Genomic DNA, 16,268 nt, shown 5'->3' with positions numbered 1-16,268 from the left:
AAAACTGCCACATGCTCCTTTCTCTGGAAGCTTTGTCCCAGAGGCGGACCAGCCAGATGCCAGCCAGAACTCTCCTGGATAAGGTGTCTGTTGACTCCTGCTGGAAGCTGTCTCCCAGTCAGGAGGCATGGAGGCCAGGGACCCACTTGAGGAGGCAGTCTGTCCCTTACTAGAGCTCGAGCGCTGTGCTGGGAGATCTTCAGAGCTGACAGACAGGAACGTTTAAGTCTGCTGAAGCTGCGCCCACAGCTGCCCCTTCCCCCAGGTGCTCTGTCCAAGGCAGATGGGAGTTTTATCTATAAGCCCCTTACTGGGGCTGCTGCCTTTCTTTCAGAGATGTCCTGCTCAGAGAGGAGGAATCGAGAGAGGCAATCTGGCTACAGCGACTTTGTAGCCCTGAGGTGGGTTCCTCCCAGTTGAACTTCCCCACGGCTTTGTTTACACTGTGAGGGGAAAACCGCCTACTCAAGCCTCAGTAATGGCAGAAGCTCCTCCTCCCACCAAGCTCAAGCATCCCAGGTCGACTTCTGACTGCTGTGCTGGCAGCGAGAATTTCAAGCCAGTGGATCTTAGCTTGCTGGGCTCCGTGGAAGTGGGATCTGCTGAGCAAGACCACTTGGCTCCCTGGCTTCAGCCCCCTTTCCAGGGGAGGGAACAGTTCTGTCTCGTTGGTGTTCCAGGCGCCACTGGTGTACGAAAAAAAAAAACTCGTACAGCTAACTGGGTGTCTGCCCAAACAGCTGCCCAGGTTTGTGCTTAAAACCCAGGGCCCTGGTGGTGTAGGCACCTGAAGGAATATTCTGGTCTGTGGGTTGTGAAAACCATGGGAAAAGCGTAGTATCTGGGCTGGAGTGCACTGTTCCTCATGGCACAGTCCCTCCTGGCTTCCCTTGGCTAAGGGAGGGAGTTCCCCGACCCCTTGCACTTCCCAGGTGAGGCAATGCCCCACCCTGCTTCTCCGTGCCCTCTGTGGGCTGGACTCACTGTCTAAGCAGTCCCAGTGAGATGAGCCAGGTACCTTAGTGAGAAATGCAGAAATCACCCACCTTCTGCATTGGTCTCGCTGGGAGCTGCAGACCAGAGCTTTTCCTATTCGGTCATCTGGTCATCTTGCCCTGGACCCTCCCCTCCCCTCCTCTTCTCTCTCTTCTTTCTTTCTCTCTCTTTCTTTCTTTCTCTTTCTTTCTGTTTCTTTCTTCTTCCTTTCCTCTCTTCCTCCCTTTCCTTTTTTTTGAGACAAGAGTCTTGCTATATTGCCCAGGCTGGTTTCAGACTCCTGAGCTCAATGGATCCTCCCAGTTTGGCCTCTGAGTAGCTGGAACTATAGGCTTGCAGCACCATGCTCTGCTGTATTCTTCATCTGAGCTGCTACAACTTATAATTTTTTAAAAAAACAATTTTGTAAACAAACATTTATAGGGACTGGAATTCTTTTTTTAGGGAGACAAAGAAGGAATGGTTTCCCAAAATTGGTTTACAGAAACTTCAAGAGGTTCAATTTAGATATATTAACAGTGATCTTATAAATAAGGAAAATTGATTTACTGTAGGGGAAAGGGAATGATTAAGTTTACAACAATATTTATTAATTTTCACATTCTAAGCTTTTCTTAAGCTATTTACTGAGTGCATAGTGATACTATACACAGGCAAATACGCTCTTCAGGATTCAGAGATATGTATACCCCATAGCAAATGGATTTCAAAGTATGTTTCAGTGCTTCTGGATTAGCTTTTCTTGGAGACTCTTAAAGAATTATACTCATTTAGATGAAATATATTAAGTCTCAATGGCCAAAAAATAAAAGAAATGATGGATCAGAAGACTTTTCCGTGTTCTTTCAGTCTCTAGTTATGAAGAGCCATATGCTCTGACTTACACTTATAAAAGAAACTCTCTGTATACTATGTTGCAAATAGCCTGTATGGGGTAAGATGGCAGCAGGAAGGCCTGTAAGCAGGCAGTTACAATGACAGCAAGTGAGAAATAATCCTGATTGGACAAAGGGGGCAGCTGTGAAGATGATGAGTAGTGGTGAATTCTGGATTCTTGGATATATTTTGAAGATCGAGCTAATGGGATCTGATTATAGATTGTAGAGTAAGAAGGGTCTAGATGACTACAAGATAATTTTTACCTGAGCAACTGGAAGAATGACATTGCCATTAGCTAAAGTGGAAAAAATCACATGTGGGACAGGTTTGTGTGTGGTGAAGGAAAATCAAGAATCCTGTGTGCGACATATAAATTGGAGATGTCATTTAGACATTAGAGTGGAGATGCTGAGAGGGTCAGCTGCCGGTTCAACCCTGGAGTTCAGAGGAGAGATGTAGACTAGAGAGATTAACTTGGAGATATTAGTGCATGGAAAGTAAAGCCATCAGACAGTATAAAAATACTAAGATAATAGACAAGGAGAAGCAGTCCAAAATCTTTATGATCAAGGAGGAATGACTTATTATTAGTTTTCCTACAGAGTCAGCTAAATCTGATACACACACAAATATCCAACCTGCAACGTCCACATCATCCACACATCCTTAGGCATATCCAATTCTTAAAAAATAATTATTTCAAGACTCATTCTTTCATTCAAGATCAAAACTGCCACTATCTGAGCTTTTGGATCCTAAAGTGCTTGATTCCCTATAATCTGTTTGAATGCTCAATTTTAGCAATTATAAGCTCTAGGCACTTATTTTATAACCACTCTCTTTTTTTTTTTTTCTTTGAGACAGAGTCTCACTCAGTCGCCGAGGATGGATTGCAGTGGCATGATCTCGGCTCACTGCAACCTCCGCCTCCCAGGTTCAAGTGATTCTCCTGCCTCAGCCTCCCAAATAGCTGAGATTACAGGTGGGTGCCTACATGTCTGGCTAATTTTTGTATTTTAGTACAGATGGGATTTCACCATGTTGGTCAGGTTGGTCTCAAATTCCTGACCTCAGGTGATCCACCTGCCTCAGCTTCCCCAAGTGCTGGAATTACAGGCGTGAGCCACCATGCCCAGCCCATAATCTCTTTATTCCTATTATTTCCTATTATCTTTTGGCTTCCTGTTTAGGGAACTGATGGGAAGAAACATTGGGGGAAAAAAAACTGATTAGATTAATTTACTTCAATCACTGTTCATTTTAGTCACTTAGAAAAAAAAAGCATAAGATAACAAAATCCAATCAGGACCAAAGTTTTGCCCTTTTTTTTTTCTGTCCCCTCCCCTCTTCCTTCCTGCCCTCCTTTCTACTCTTTTCTTTTCTTTCTTTCTTTCTTTTTCTTTCTTTTTTTTCTTTCTTTTTCTTTCTTTTCTTCTTTCTTTCTTCTCTCTCTCTCTTTCTCTCTTCCTTTCTCTTATTTTTCTAGGCAGGTTCTTCAGGTCCTATACTGGTCTGTATGTTTAGGTCACATATCCTGTCTTGATAATCATCCCAATCCATCATGAAATGTTTATGTCCAAAGCCTATTTTTCACATTCTCATCTGTAGAGTCTATGAATGCTATGGGATGGGGATGTTTTTGGCAATCAGATTAAATTTCTACCACTAGAATTTGGCTAGAAATAGTGAGGAATCTCATGAACATATGTTTCCAAAACTAAGTCTCATCCATCTCACTTAAAAATTTAGACACGTCCATCTAACTTCTAGTTTAGAATTGGAAACCACTAAGTACATTTTATATCCATTATAACGTATGGATCTTTTTTATAGGATGTGTTCAAATGCTATAAAAAAGTAATCAATCAGTCCATAATCCCAGTGAGCCTGGCATTACCTGATACTCACCTATGTTTTTGCTCCAGGATTTTGTCTTTTGGTCTAGTTCTGGAATTGATTGCACTGACTCGCTTTAGAGCATGAGCTGGAGAGAAAGACAGTGAGTGCTTTTATATCCAAAATTATAAGCCAAAAATAAACAAAATAGAGAGAAGTATAATGGAGGATTACACAAATTGGAGAGGTTTTTAAGTTCTAGATCTATAGGTTTGCTGGGAACCCTTGTATTTTCTCCATTATTTCAGCTTGTCCTAAAATGTTCTGTAATCTCATAGTAAAAGTGAGATTTCTTAATGAGAAAACCTACAGAGAAATTATTTTTTTTCTCTGAGAAAGGGATGCTAACTCTCTCAGTGTCCCTCTGAGAGGGCTGCTAACTTATTTCAGATCTTCCACAGAAGGGCTAAATATTTCCCAAGAGGAAAACCACTCTAGCGTTTAAAAGAAGCATAATTTCATGCAGTCTTTATATCAATGTGATTCTTGTGAAGATTAGTAAGAAAACACAATGGTAAATTCCCCAAAGCTGTCACTGTCTTGCAAGTGTCACTGACAGTGATAATAGCATCCTATGTGACAGGCATTGCCCTAAGGGCTTTGTATCTCTTTTAATTTTCAAAACTACCCCTAATGAGAAAGGTACTACAGTTATTATCCTTATTTTAGGGATAAAAAGACTGAGGCACTAAGCTCTTACGCAGGAAACACAAACCAAGGTCATATACCTAGACCTATCAGCTACTGACGTTCAAGTAACCTTAGTGAATTTGATAGTAAATGGGCTGACGAATTTGATGGTAAATACCTCAGCGCTAGACAGATTTTTGTCTTTATTCACAGTATGATACTTGAACTCTTTGAATTTTAGATTTCTTATCTCTAAGCAGAAGGAATTGGATTTGGAGATTTCTAAGTTCTCTTCTATGAATTCTATGCTTTCTTTTTTCTAGAAGGAAACATCTAGCCCCTAATGGAAGAAATTGATTGATCTCAAACATCTCTATGAAACATGGGGATTCCGTGGCTCAAAGAATGAAAATTCAGTTAGAAGATGTTTCAGCCTTTCCCTCTAAGGCACAGTCTCATCTTTGTAGCCTTTAATAATAATATTTAAATTTATTTATTTTCAATTTATAAGATACTTTTACATGCATTATATAAATTGAGCTCACAAATGACCTGATAAGATATGAGAATAGGTAAATTTACCTATATTTTGCAGGAGAAAAAATAAAACTCAGAGAGGGTAAGTGGCTTGCCTGAAACCCAGAATTGTTTAAGACAGAGCAAGGGAGGAGACCAAGTTTTGGGGAAGAAGCAAGCATCAGTAAATGAGAGTGAGCCACTCCTGCTGTTCACACTAAGTCTGTACTGAGTCAGTGTACTTGTTCCTACACATTTGATACAATGTTTAAGAGCTTGATTGTTCTCTGACATTAAACAGAGGTAGCATGGAATTCAAATTCTGTCACTTGCCTTCTGTCTTAATTTGAGCAAGACACCTAATCTCTGTAAAATGAGGACCATGGTAGCCTCTGGAGTTTTAGGGGTTGAGGAAGGATTAAGTAAATGTAAAACTCATGAATATATTGAGATCGTTACTATTCACGACATACAAGCTATCATCAGTATAATTAGTTTGTGTAAGAATTAGCCTAGGCTGGGCGTGGTGGCTCGAGCCTGTAATCCTAGCACTTTGGGAGGCCGAGGCTGGCAGATCACGAGGTCAGGAGATTGAGACCATCCTGGCTAACAAGGTGAAATCCCGTCTCTACTAAAAAATACAAAAAATTAGCTAGGTGCAGTGGCGGGTGCCTGTAGTCTCAGCTACTCGGGAGGCTGAGGCAGGAGAATGGCGTGAACCCAGGAGGCGGAGGTTGCAGTGAGCCGAGATTGCACCACTGCACTCCAGCCTGGGCAACAGAGCAAGACTCCGTCTCAAAAAAAAAAAAAAAAAAAAAAAAAAGAATTGGCCTAACCTAAATCTGTAAATATGTAAAATTTATCTTTAGCTTTGTTATATTTTTCTTCATAAACCCATTTCTCACCTCTGATTTGATTATCTTATATAACACTTCCGTAAGGCAAAACTCTTAGATTTTTTAGAGCTAGATGGAATCTTAGGGATTTGATATATCCAAACACACATTACACTGCAAAGTGTACTTTTTACCATTTACTTTCTAAGCTACCTGTTACTGACTTCAGCAATGAGAGTGAGAATGATAGGAAAGAAAAAGAAATGGCTAAGAAGCAGTTTGGGGGACAGGGAGAGATAATGATGTACATTGTTCAGCTCCATGTCTGCCACTAGGAAAAACAAAGCAAGCTGAAGCACTATATTTCACAAACAGGAAGAACCGCAAGAATTAAGTCATTCGATGAAGACTGATATGGCTATTCAGTGAGAGAACTAGATTCCAGGATTCCTAACAAGTGGTCCACTGTTTATTCCACAATGTTGGCACTGATTTATACACTAGTTCCCCTCTTACCTGCAATTTTGCTTCCTGCAGTTTCAGCTACCCATGGTCAACCATGGTCCAAAAATATTAAATGAAAAACTCCAGAAATAAACAATTCATAAGTTTTAAATTACTTGCTATTCTGAGTGGCCTGATGAAATATTTCACCATTCTGCTCTGTCCTGTCTGGGAAGTGAGCCATCTCTTTGTCCAGCACATCCATGCTGTGTGGATGCTCCCCACACATTGCTCACTTAAGAGCCTGGGTTATCCGATCAACTGTCATGATATTAAAGTGCTTGCATTCAAGGAACTCTTATTTTTCTTCATAATGGCCCCAAAGCACGTGAGTAGTAATGCTGGCATGTGGGTCTATTTTATTATTAGTTATTGTTGATAATCTCTTACTGTGCCTAGTTTATAACTTGAACTTTATCATAGGCATATATATAATTTCAAAAAGCATAGTATATAGAGAGTTAGGTACTATCCAAAGTTTCATTCAACCACGAGGGGTCTTGGAACGCATCCTTTGTGGATGAGGTGTGCCTACTGCACTCCCATTGTAGTGACATATAAACTAACTAGAATTTTGAAACTGAAGAATTGTGTACCTTTTAAAAGAATTTTTGAACAGACTCAAGACCAAAAAGGGTGAATTATAATAAATAAATGAAAGATCACAGAGTGATTACACCTCTTACATCCTACTCTCTGCCAAGTAATTTCTTTCCCCGAAATCTCAGCAAAAGTGTGCTCAAACAGAATCTAATTTCCCTTGATATTTATGCAAATAACAGAAAGAAATTCACCACAGGAACAGACCTGCACCTAAAATCTGTGGAACCAGAGCAAGAATGCAAATAAAGGCTCACATGTTGCATTTCCAATTATTTAAAAGTCATTGATGGAACTAAAAGACTCAAGTTCTATTGCTTTCTCTGACCAATACACCTTCCAAGCCACCCGGAAGGCAAGGATCAGATGAGAATGTCTGGATTCCTGAGCCTTCCTCTGGGGGACATGGCAGTCCTTGATGAGTTAGTCTCAGCCAAGGCCTTTGCTGCTCTTCTCCCCCTCCCAAGCTCCACTCTGCACTCTCAGAAGCTCTGTACATCTGCAGATACCTCAGCTACCATGTCCAGACTCTGCCCACTCTTCCACCTGCAAGAGAAACATCTTCAGGCCAAAGAATGATGCAAGCCACAGGGCAGTCTGTCCATGAGAGAACAAACCTGAGGAATGAGAGCCCAGGTCCCAGGAACAAGCTTCCATCATTTGAGCAGAGAATTCTGGGACTTGAATACCTAGAATGGTCAAGAAGTCGGAAATGGGGAGGACACTCCTAGCCAGAGAGCCATGCAGGGAAGGCTAGAGTGGGAACTGACTAAAGCAAGAAGTACAGGGCCAGGTTCGTTTGGCCCAGGTTTAGGGGGCAGCATTGCAGGACATCACGCTGAATGTAAGCTATTATTTAATGTAGTGTTTGATATCAAAATCCATTTTTCTCTTGCCCCCTACAGTGGCTAAGGAAATCATACTCTATAGAGCTAACCTTTTACAGATTATCTCTTGATCTAGCTATCTAGTTTTTATTGTGAGTATAAGTCTTTATGTATTTTTTATCCAGCATTCAAAAAATCAAAATTCCAGAATATTCACTTTTAATAACACATTCTATTTCTGGCATAAAAATTTTCTCTACTTTCCACCTTTCTGATTGTCATGGAAAAGACAGAAATATTGAGGTAATTAGAAAGAAGTTAAAGTTACATTTGTCTAACTCTGGCAAATTTCTGATTGTGAGTTGGTAACATCTATTAATAGAGATCTATTAACATCTATCAGCCCAACTTTAAGAATATTACTGCTTTTATTCTGTTATAGTAGACGGCACTTGTACTTAAAAAAGTTATACAAATGCAGAAAAGGTGGGATTTTTGTTTCCAAAATTGGATATTTAAACAACAGCAAATTCCACAGGTTTCAAAAGACACATTGTTTATATTTTATGGCAAATTACATATTTAGCTTAAAGCTTACACTCTGCCTACTTTTGGAACTATATTTTCTAAAGTCATACAATCTATATTTCATGTGACCTTTAAAATAAATGACCACACACACAAGAAAGACACTGGCTCATAGCATTCCATAGCACCTTGTTAACTCCTGAGGGGATACACTTTCAGATTCATCTGTTTAACAAACAGCTACTGAGTGCCTGTAATTTGCCTAGCATGAGGCTACCTAAGTGACAGGGATAGAGAAATGACAGACTCCATGCTTCTTCTAGTCTAGGAGACATTCCTAGACATCTGTTTTCTACACAAGAAGCATAAATTATTACTTAACCTTTCTGAGAAGGCAAGGAATCATTTCCAAAGTGCTAGATGTTAAGAAAAGAGGAAGTTCTTTTGTTAAGGATGCCAACAGTCATCTGACAAGGCACCAAATAATTTTGCAAATAGAATATTTGTAATATGAGGAAGGTGGAAAAACAAGGAATTTTAAAAATAGTACTACAAAACTAATGTGTGTTAGCTTAGGTCCAAAAGAGAAACATCAGCAAAATGACTTTGTTGTTGAATTTCATGGCATTAAAATAATAAATTGTACTGATCTTGTTATAAACCAATTTCATATTTTTAGGACTTTATATGTAGGACAAGTGTCAGGTGAGTTAATGGATACTAGTTCATGTAGAAAATAATGAGACATAGTTCTATATTTCTTCTATCTTGAAATTATGAAATAGTTAACTGGTTTTACAGTTAGTTTGCTTCGCTGCTCTGGAAAGGTATAGGAAAATGATCTAGAAAAGTACAGGAAAAAATATGATGATTTCTACATGACAAACCATCTACAGCTGTAAAAAGAGATGATGGTACATTACCCAACTTTAGGATAATGCTGGATATCAAACATTCTTGCATCTTACACATTGGATAAGGATCAAACCACTTATTTTATTTTAAAATGTCCATACATCTTAATTTAATATTCTAGGGCTAGAATAACAAAAATTGATAAATAAAACTAAATAAATAGTTAATTCTTAAAAGTTGAACAAACGTCAATCCCTTTTGCCTTTCCTAATTTCTTTCTTTTGTTTTCTCTTCCTCAATGTGCTATATTATACCTAGATGTTTAAAATATTTATTATTTATTTCACATGTATGTTCCCTGTTCTTAATTGAAAAGTAGATATAATGTTTAGAGTGATTATGTTCTCGACTTGGACTAGAGTTTATAAGTACTCTAATTTCTTATTTCATAAATGAATAAACAGACCCCAGGGAACTTAAAACTTCTCTTAAAAATCATAAATGAGTTTGATTTTTAACTGATGTGTCTCATTGTATTTGCTTCTTTCCTATGGAAAGGAAGGTGCCCCGCCCCTGACTTAAGTAGGATAAATGAAAATTTATAGCATGAAATTACGCAATTAATGAACTTTCAAAATGGGTAGGTATACTGTATCTTAAGTTTATTTTTTATTGTGTCCTTACCTTTTTCTTGTTCACTGATGACTTGGTGCAAATTAGTGAGATTTTTGGTTTTACACAGCAGCTCCTGGTATGTTCCCATTTGAGCTATTCTGCCACTTTCCATTACAACAATAAGATCCATTTGTGGCAGAAGTGTGAGATTGTGTGTCACTAAAATACGAGTCTGGAAAACAAAGTGTTTTATCGCAGAGGTTACAAAAAATGGCTTTTTAAAAAAAGCTACAGTGACTTTTTTTCCTTTACTATTTCAGAGTATGATTTTTGGTAGGTGCCAGTTTAAGGCAGCATCTATATATTTTACAAGGAATAATGACATGCTGCTAGATGAGAAAATAGTTTCTAGATGTGATTTTTAACACTTTAGTTCAGGTATTTTTTCATTCATTAGAAATGAATTGATTTAATTGCAAATTCAAAACAATTTCATATATGTCATTTTTGCTTATTTTTAAATATACACTACCATTACAAAAAAGTGTTTAATCCAAGTCATAATTCATAGTCCTTATTTTTAAATTATTCATATTATTTTATACATATACATACAATTAAGTGTGACATTTTTAATCTCGGGTTTATGTCAATATATAAAGATGTTTGTTTATTTTTACTGAGACATATATTTTATAATTTTATACATATATTTTCAGAGTTCTCTATATTAATAATTCCATAAACACATATTATGAAGAAATGAATGTGGCTTTGGAGTCAGACATACTTTTAAAAATCTCTATTGTTCTTAAGTTGAGCAACCTGTATCAAGTCATTGTGAGCCCTGAGTTCCTTTATATGTGAAATAGGGATAAATGAACTAATTTACACTGCAAAATATGGCATGTACTGGTAAATACTAATTTTCATCTTCTTGGTCCTTTAACAAAACAGCTGAATCACTATGATTGCTATGATAATAATATCAAATTGCTATGTTAATAATACCACATTTTTCACTTTAAATAATCAATAAAATAATTGTTTTTAATAACAGTAGTGTGCACCAAAATACCATTGTAAAAATCACTTGAGTCAACAACAATTCATTATGGTACATAAATCCCCTTAGGATATGGTATTAGATGAAGAGATAACAATCACATAAATTGTCACCAGAGTAAATTTGTAAGTAAATCTTTAAAAATTACCCATTGACATTTGTCTGTGAAATTGCAATCTGAGCATCTCATTTTTTTCATGTGAAATGTGACTACTTTGCTTAAACAAATAAACAAAATAAATGGAATTTTAGGCACAGTCTAGACAGATCCCCTGCCCCACAAGAAAGCATAAATGAAACTACGGCTACCTTGTTTTTCAAAAGGCCCAAGGACCCTATCACTTTTTCAAAAAGCTGCTTTCCAATATGAACATCAACAGCAGACAAGGGATCATCCAGGAGGTAGATGTCGGCCCCACTGTAGACAGCTCTGGCCAGGCTTACTCGATGTTGCTGGCCCCCACTTATATTCACACCCTGAAAATGGAGCAGGAGAAAAACAAGACGAGAGGAAATGTGTATACATCTCAAAGCACGTGCAGTTACATCCAAATGGTCTTTTATAGCATGGATAGATAGCAACCCAAGATGAACGCTCCTACCTTTCTTTATCCACCACTTTCCAGTCCTAGCCCCATCTCATTTCCTAGCATTACTAGCTTGCACAAATTAGCAGATATATCTACTTTCTCTTAAGTGCTTACTCTCAAAAGAGGATGCTAACGATTAAGGAGAAAAGAATTTCCGAATCTCTAACTCTGAAAAGTCATGCCTGTAGAATATTAAACAAGACTTTTGGCTGCCAACCATATACTGGCACTAGTGATTATTTTTAAATTGACACATAGGAAATTGAAAATAATAGCTAAATTACCAAAGAAGTAATCAACATGTCCTATTTTCTCCTGTAGAAAGATTAGTACAAGTCTTGTTGGCAAAAGTACAATTCTAAGAAGCAAGAATAGGGAATATTCATCACTCCATGTGAGAATTAGAGTTGATATGAACAACCAGGTATGAGGAATTATGGAGACAGGACCAATTTACTTGATTTATTTTATATTTAGTGTTTACAGATCTGGTTTAAAAGCTCTCAGTGCAGCACAGAACTTAGCCAATGATCTGTAATTATAAAATGCCATTGCCCCTTTGCATTTTTCATCCTTCTCCTACTCAGCAAACATCTTCTGGGTATGACTATATTTTGAGTACTATGCTAGTGCTTGGGATTCAAAGATAAGTGAAACAGAGTCTGTCATGAGGAGGTCATATCTGAGCAAGGGGCATAGGCATTATACACCCTCCTCCCACACACTCACATACACACACATAAAGGAATGTAATATGGGTGTGTGCATATGCTTATAATAGCACCTAAGTCATATGTTTGTTGGGAGCATTCAATAAGATTAGAGTAAAAATTTTAGGAAAAATCCAACACTCAGTATGGATACAATCAACATTAGCTATTATCATCCAGTTACTCTTCTTTCCAATCCACCCTCTACCTTGTCATCACTTTTCTGTAATTATGTCATCATCTTGCATGAAAACCTCGGATATCCACAGCTCCCTCTTTTCATGAGCAACAGCAAAAACAACAAATTATTTAGTATAAATCTAAGATGCTTACATTCTGGCATTAACTCATCTCTTCACCCACTCTCCCAATGTTGCCTTCGAGTGACTGGTTTGCCAAGCAGACTAACCTAGTCTTTCATACTGGGAAGAGGCTATTCACTCTGCTTGGGAGACCACATCCTTCTGTTTTAACTTAAGGGCTACTCACACTGAAATGTCCTCTGAAGACAACTTTCCATCAGGTGTCCCAAGTGAAGTGATTCATTCCCTTCCTTCCTGTCTTGCTGTGCTTTGTGTATTCATCCCATTGCTAGAATTGGCAATGTTTATCTCAGTCTCTCTCACTAGCCTATGAGCCCCTACCTAGTTAATCCTTGTGTTCCTGACACCCAGCATCTAACGCTAGATGATTCATAAATATTGATAAAGACAACTGATTAGTATTATTGGCAGAGGGCCACCAGACTGCAAATCCCTTGAAGGCAGAGTGGTAGAGCTCTCACTCACCATTGTGTACCCCATAGCAGAATAAGGGCATATAAAAAATTAATAAATGTGGTCAAATGAAGAATGCCAAAAGAAAAGATGAATACAAGTAGGGGAAAAGTCTACAGTTGTTGCCTTTATTGTCTCTTAAGCACCTGTAAACACATTTCCTTTTGAAATATTCAATTACATGTGTAAAGTTCAAATGCAGATTGGGATAAATTTAATCATAAAAATAAGACATTATGAATGGCAATAGCATTCAATGCCTATATTAAATCTATACTTCTTAGTTTGGATTTGTTTCCCTTTTTAAGATTTTTTATAGTTAACAAAATATCAGATATTTCATATTTTTAGAGATTGGGTTTATCAGCATCTTGTTCAACATGTATTAAAAAGTTTGAAGAAGAATTCACATTTCTGCCTTTTAGCTATGGAATCATTTTGCTTAGAGATGGTGAAGATGCAAGAAGAAATCCAAGGGTTGGAAAAAATAAACCTATTTGAAACTATTGAGAATATACATCTGTAACGTTACAGATTATAAATGAAGTAATTCTAGTTACAAGGTAAATTCTGGCTTATCCCAGATTTTATATATTTCTATGTTATACAATTTTGTTATATATTTATTGTACTAATTTCTATAATGGGCTTATTAGATAACATGAGGGCAGGTGTAAAAATGTCTAACAATGGTATGCTCACTCTCTTTTCAGAGATTCAAAGCACTCAGTAAGGATTATTTATTCATCTTTATAGCACACATGAATTGTAGGCAGAGGCTACTTTTGCATTCATGTTTAATTAATGGAGATTTTAGTCAGGGGGTGGAGATAATCTCTCGGGGTTCATACTTCGGCTCATGATATATATATTTTTTAAATCCAAAACACTGAGCAGAGTAATGACTATTTACTAACACAATGAAAATGAAATAGAACAAAGAGAGATGATTGGGAAACAAGTTCCACTTAAGCAGGAATGAGCAAACGTGGAGAAGGCACGTTCATAACAGTGTTGTTATCAGAGCTTCTTTAGAACCTGGACTCGGGTGCCACTGCTGGAGACTGATGCTCTTTTGCCCCTGTTTTAGCCTTGACTTTGCGCACCAGAGATACAGGAATAAACAAAACTATTAGTCACTCTTTAGAAAGTGAACTGCATTGTGCCAGCCACCAAAACAAAAGTTTGATGATCTAATTAATGGGCTTTTATTCCCCCACGTGGATACTAACAACAGAATTTCTGACTGATTTTTAATCTGTTTTCCAGGCAATTATAAATAATTACTTGTCCCTAATACTGCCATCTCTTACATAGGAATTACATAATAATTTTTAAAAATTATAGTTGTATAGCTCTTCGAGACTTCAAGAAAAAGGCCATAAACATTTTATTAGCACAGCTGAATGGGATTATATTTCTTTACATGATAAATTACAGTTTCCTTACTCTTTCTCCAATCTCAGTTTGATCTCCCTTTGGCAACTGCTCCAAATCTGGAAGGAGAGCACAGGCTTCCAATACTTGCTCATAAAACTCTTTCTTCATGATGGAGCCAAAGAGAATGTTTTCTTGCAAAATGCAATTCTGAATCCAGGCCTGCTGAGAAACATAAGCCACAGAGCCCTAAAAAAGAAAGAGGTTAAAAAAAAATTCTTAAATAGAGAAAAGGAGAAGTTGCATGATCCATAGTAAAGGAACATATTTAGTTCATGGTTTTGCCTTCTTTAGCTTTAAAATAGAAACAAAAAATTTAATATAGATAAATATAATTATATAGATCATGGCACCATATTTTATATGTTTTATTGGAATTTCTCCAAATGAGTTACTTTGTGCTTCTTATTTACTTTCACTATAGCTTCTATCTAAGTTATCTGTCTCTAGTGGTATTCTCTGGAAGCAGATGCAGAGTGTGGTAGTTTGCTAGAGCTGCAGTAACAACATACCATGGAATGGGTGGCTTAAACAATGGAAATTTATTCTCACAATTCTGCAGGCTAGAAGTCCGAAATCAGGTGTTAGCAAGGTTGATTTCTTCTGAGGCCACTCTCTTCAGCTTGTTGATGATTGTAATTTTCTCGTGTTTCACACAGTGTCTCTCTCTCTCCCTCTGTGTGTGTGTGTGTGTGTGTGTGTGTGTGCACACGCTAATTCCTCTTATAAGGACACCAGTGATATTGAATTAGAATACACCTTAATGAGCTTATTTTAAGTTAACTAGCTCTTTAAAGACCTTGTGTCCAACTACAGTCACATTCTGAGGTACTGGGAATTAGAACTTCAACATATGAATTTTGGGGGAACACAATTCAGTCTATAACACTGAATCAGATATTGGGGCCCAAGTTGTTTATTTGGGATCAACCCCTGTGGAAGGAAAGGAAGAGGGAAGATTAGGCAGAGGGAGAAGCCACAGATGCAGATGTGATGCAGAACCAAGAAAGCTTTGGCCAATCCTCCAGAGTGCCCTGGAAGAGAATTGGTCATCAGAGCTGTCCCAAGTCAGGCTGAGCAAAAGTGGGACCCTGGGACAAGTCCAGGCCAACCTTGAAGGACATGACTTCCTGTTCATACTCCCAGAGCTGGGACTTGTAGAAGTCTTAACTAATAGGAGGATCTTGGTGGCCAATCTCCGTGTGTTATACATTAACCACTGATCCCAAATTTATTTTTTATGATTTTATACCTTGAAATGATTTTTAAATATATGACAGTCTGCTGCATAAAATATCTTCTCAACTAACCCTTCTTTTCCAGAAAAAGAACCCACAGTATTTGCACTAGTGGCCTACCTTTCAATCTGCCCCATGGACTCAATCCAAACATTGATTTAGTATTTTAAGTGCTCCACATTCTGTAACAATACCAGACACTTAAAGTACTTTCTGATATACACACATGTGCAGCCATTATTAGCCTTTTGATTTCTACCTACCACTTTAAAGGTCAAAGATGAACTTATAATTCTTCTTTGTTGAGTATGTAAGACACAGAATGGCTTTTGATCAAAAACAATATAATTCTGATCTGACCTGATCTTGAACACAAAAGGAATTGTTCTCAAATTGCCTTGTGAAGTGAATAATCTAAACTTTGCTTTGAATTGCATATTAAATCAGCACGTGACTGATTGATATTTTCAATATTTGCTATGTATTAAGCAAGTTGAGCAGTGCAGAGGATAAAAAACAAAGGAGAAGAGACTGAAGAACATGAGAAAACAGAAACTAAATACTACATTAAGAGGTATGGCCTTTTATTGGTATTAAAACAGTTGAAAAAGAGTTGATCAATTTTCATAGAGATGTAAATGTTCTCTTTTATTATTTCCTTTCACATACAAATGAAAACATTTTGTTTCATTCTTAATAATGAAACTATAATAGAAGTTTTGTGAATTCAAAAATGGTCTCCAAATCTCTGATGTTTCTACCACAGAAC

The 16,268-nt window shown here is 37.4% G+C and overlaps 1 protein-coding gene across 6 annotated transcripts in view; it reads right to left on the bottom strand.

The window, feature by feature from the left end:
• LOC100455252 (multidrug resistance-associated protein 1-like) overlaps positions 1 to 16,268 on the bottom strand; it is a 93,952-nt gene that overhangs the window by 35,578 nt on the left and 42,106 nt on the right. For 5 of the 6 annotated variants that reach the window (XM_054542833.2, XM_054542832.2, XM_054542834.2 and 2 more), the window contains 5 exons: positions 14,274 to 14,450; positions 11,058 to 11,225; positions 9,752 to 9,914; positions 7,475 to 7,546; positions 3,784 to 3,859 (listed from right to left, as the gene is read on the bottom strand). In XM_054542833.2, coding sequence (XP_054398808.2) covers positions 3,784 to 3,859; positions 7,475 to 7,546; positions 9,752 to 9,914; positions 11,058 to 11,225; positions 14,274 to 14,450 — 656 coding nt within the window. The remainder of the gene's footprint in view (positions 1 to 3,783; positions 3,860 to 7,474; positions 7,547 to 9,751; positions 9,915 to 11,057; positions 11,226 to 14,273; positions 14,451 to 16,268) is intronic. The other variant, XM_002830560.5, reaches the window with a different exon arrangement.

This window comes from Pongo abelii, chromosome 22 (assembly GCF_028885655.2).
Source record: "Pongo abelii isolate AG06213 chromosome 22, NHGRI_mPonAbe1-v2.0_pri, whole genome shotgun sequence".
Lineage (NCBI taxonomy): Eukaryota > Metazoa > Chordata > Mammalia > Primates > Hominidae > Pongo > Pongo abelii.
This window is presented reverse-complemented; position numbering and strand designations above follow the sequence as displayed.